This window comes from Berghia stephanieae, chromosome 3 (genome assembly GCF_034508935.2).
Source record: "Berghia stephanieae isolate SIO BIC M18660-M18661 chromosome 3, UCSD_Bste_1.3, whole genome shotgun sequence".
Taxonomy (NCBI): Eukaryota; Metazoa; Mollusca; class Gastropoda; order Nudibranchia; family Aeolidiidae; genus Berghia; species Berghia stephanieae.
The window spans coordinates 17962055-17964554 of record NC_088362.1 but is presented as its reverse complement, the minus strand read 5'-3'; the positions used below and the strand labels follow the sequence as shown (position 1 = coordinate 17964554).

General features: G+C 34.8%; 1 protein-coding gene across 1 annotated transcript in view; it reads left to right on the top strand.

The window, feature by feature from the left end:
* The window catches only part of LOC144967281 (uncharacterized), a 7517-nt gene that overhangs the window by 2952 nt on the left and 2065 nt on the right, over nt 1-2500 (top strand). Inside the window, exon 4 of the mRNA XM_078904331.1 lies at nt 1944-2113. Within this exon, the coding sequence (XP_078760457.1) occupies nt 1944-2113 (170 nt within the window). The remainder of the gene's footprint in view (nt 1-1943; nt 2114-2500) is intronic.

The following is a 2500-nucleotide window of genomic DNA, read 5'->3' as shown; positions in this document are numbered from 1 at the left end:
ACCAATCGTCTCAAAGCGGTATCATGTCGGGATTAATTAACTATAGATATGTTAAACATTTAATTTATAGTATAGCCACAAATATGAAATTTCTAGTTAATTTGCAGTGTGTGTTTTATTATTGACATATTTCAGGTTTGAATAACTCCAAATCTATGTAAGATTTCATCAACCGTTTTGTTTGTTTGTTTTTGCCGTAAGTGCAGAATTATTTTAAGTTTTTATTGCTATAAGTTTTAATACTGTGCGCCCTAACCATTTGATGAAATCGTACATAGTTTTGGAGTTATTCAAATCTGAAATGTATCAATAATAATAATAAAATAGCACACTGTATAGCTGAGAATAAATGCAATATTTTGCATTGCAAAAGACCCAAAATTTGTTTTTCTCATCATTTTGATTATAATTTCACTTTTTAACGACCCGATTCTCCCGGACATGTACCGTTTTCATGAAATAGATATTATACTATCATAAGATGCATAGATTTACATAACAAAGAGATGTTCAACAAAAGACACTCTTTTTCATTTCAAACAAGGACGAGTTCTATTGCCCATGGTATATCATTCCAAAAGATAAATCATATGCATTATCTGCAGTGTATTTCGAAAGTTCTCTCACCACATTGAAAAAATAAAAACCAAATTATTAATCCCAACTCTATATACTACCGATTAAAAAAAATAAATAAAAATCTTCACAAAGAGCAATGTGCAAGTGAAGTCTCCCTGCCTTGTGTAAGAGATCAGGACCAGGCCTGTGTCCCAAGTGGTAAGTATTGCTCAGCATTATTTTACAGTCAAGTTCCCGGAGCTGATCAGGATCAAGTTCTTTCAAAGTGCCCTGTGTTCCTACAGGCATAAACAGAAGAAGAAGAAGAAGAAGAAGAAGAAGAAGAAGAAGAAGAAGAAGAAGAAGAAGAAGAAGAAGAAGAAGAAGAAGAAGAAGAAGAAGAAGAAGAAGAAGACAAGAAGAAGAAGAAGAAAAGAAAAGAAGAATAAGAAGAAGAAGAAGAAAAGAAGAAGAAGAAGAAGAAGAAGAAGAAGTAAGAAGAAGAAGAAGAGAGAAGAAAAGAAGAAGAAGAAGATGAAGAGAAGAAGAAGAAGAAGAAAGAAGAAAAGAAGAAGAAAAGAAGAAGAAGAAGAAGAAGAAGAAGAAGAAGAAGAGAATAAGAAAAGAAGAAGAAGAAGAAGAAGTGAGAAGAAGAAGAAAAGAAGAAGAAGAAGAAGAAGAAGAAGAAGAAAGAAGAAGAAGAAGAAGAAAAGAAGAAGAAGATGAGAAGAAGAAGAAGAAGAAGAAGAAGAAGAAGAAGAAGAAGAAGAAGAAGAAGAAGAAGAAGAAAGAAGAAGAAGAAGAAGAAGAAGAAGAAGAAGAAGAAGAAGAAGAAGAAGAAGAAGAAGAAGAAGAAGAAGAAGAAGAAGAAGAAGAAGAAGAAGAAGAAGAAGAAGAAGAAAAGAAGAAGAAGAAGAAGAAGAAGAAGAAGAAGAAGGAAGAAGAAGAAGAAGAAGAAGAAGAAGAAGAAGAAGAAGAAGAAGAAGAAGAAGAAGAAGAAGAAGAAGAAGAAGAAGAAGAAGAAGAAGAAGAAGAAGAAGAAGAAAAGAAGAAGAAAGAAGAAGAAGAAGAAGAAGAGAAGAAGAAGAGAGAAGAAGAAGAAGAAGAAGAAGAAGAAGAAGAAGAAGAAGAAGAAGAAGAAGAAGAAGAAGAAGAAGAAGAAGAAGAAGAAGAAGAAAGAAGAAAGAAGAAGAAAAGAAGAAGAAGAAGAAGAAGAAGAAGAAGAAGAAGAAGAAGAAGTGATGTATAGAACGAAACTCTCATAATAAGTGCTTATCATTACAATGAAACTCAATAATATTAAGTATTACGTGAGTCAATATATTAAGATTAATGTATTTCACATATTATTATGGCGTCTTTTCCCTATTTTTTTTTTTTTACAGGAGTTGACCCGAGCAATCCACGCCATTCTGTATGACTGTGTGTGTCTGGATTCTGTGAAGAAATTCTTACGATCGCTCGACATGCACAGAATCACGGGTATTGACGTCAGGACATTTGCTGTTGTTGCTGCAACTGCGGAGAGAATTCTTTACGTATCTTTTGCCGAAACGTGAGTGGTTTGTTGTAGGGAATAGATACAATATATACACACACTATCGCATCTCCCAGGGTTAACACCATAACATAAGCTCAGTTGGTAGAGTATTCGCTTCACACACGTAATGGGACCCAGATTGATCCAGGGTGTAGTCGAGATTTTTTCTGAACCCTCTTTTCACCCAACAGTGATTGATTGGGTAGCTGGGTCTGTTAGATCTGACGGAAAGTACGTTTCGACAGACTAGCGTCCTCTCCAAAAGGTAGCAAGCAGTTACTATTGTCCGCTTCACGCCACAGAAACCGGGATAAACTCCGGCACTATGGGCATAATGGCTCTGAAGGACTACATAACCTCCTTCAGAACATGCCTATAAGACTCATCACACTGTTTGATGAC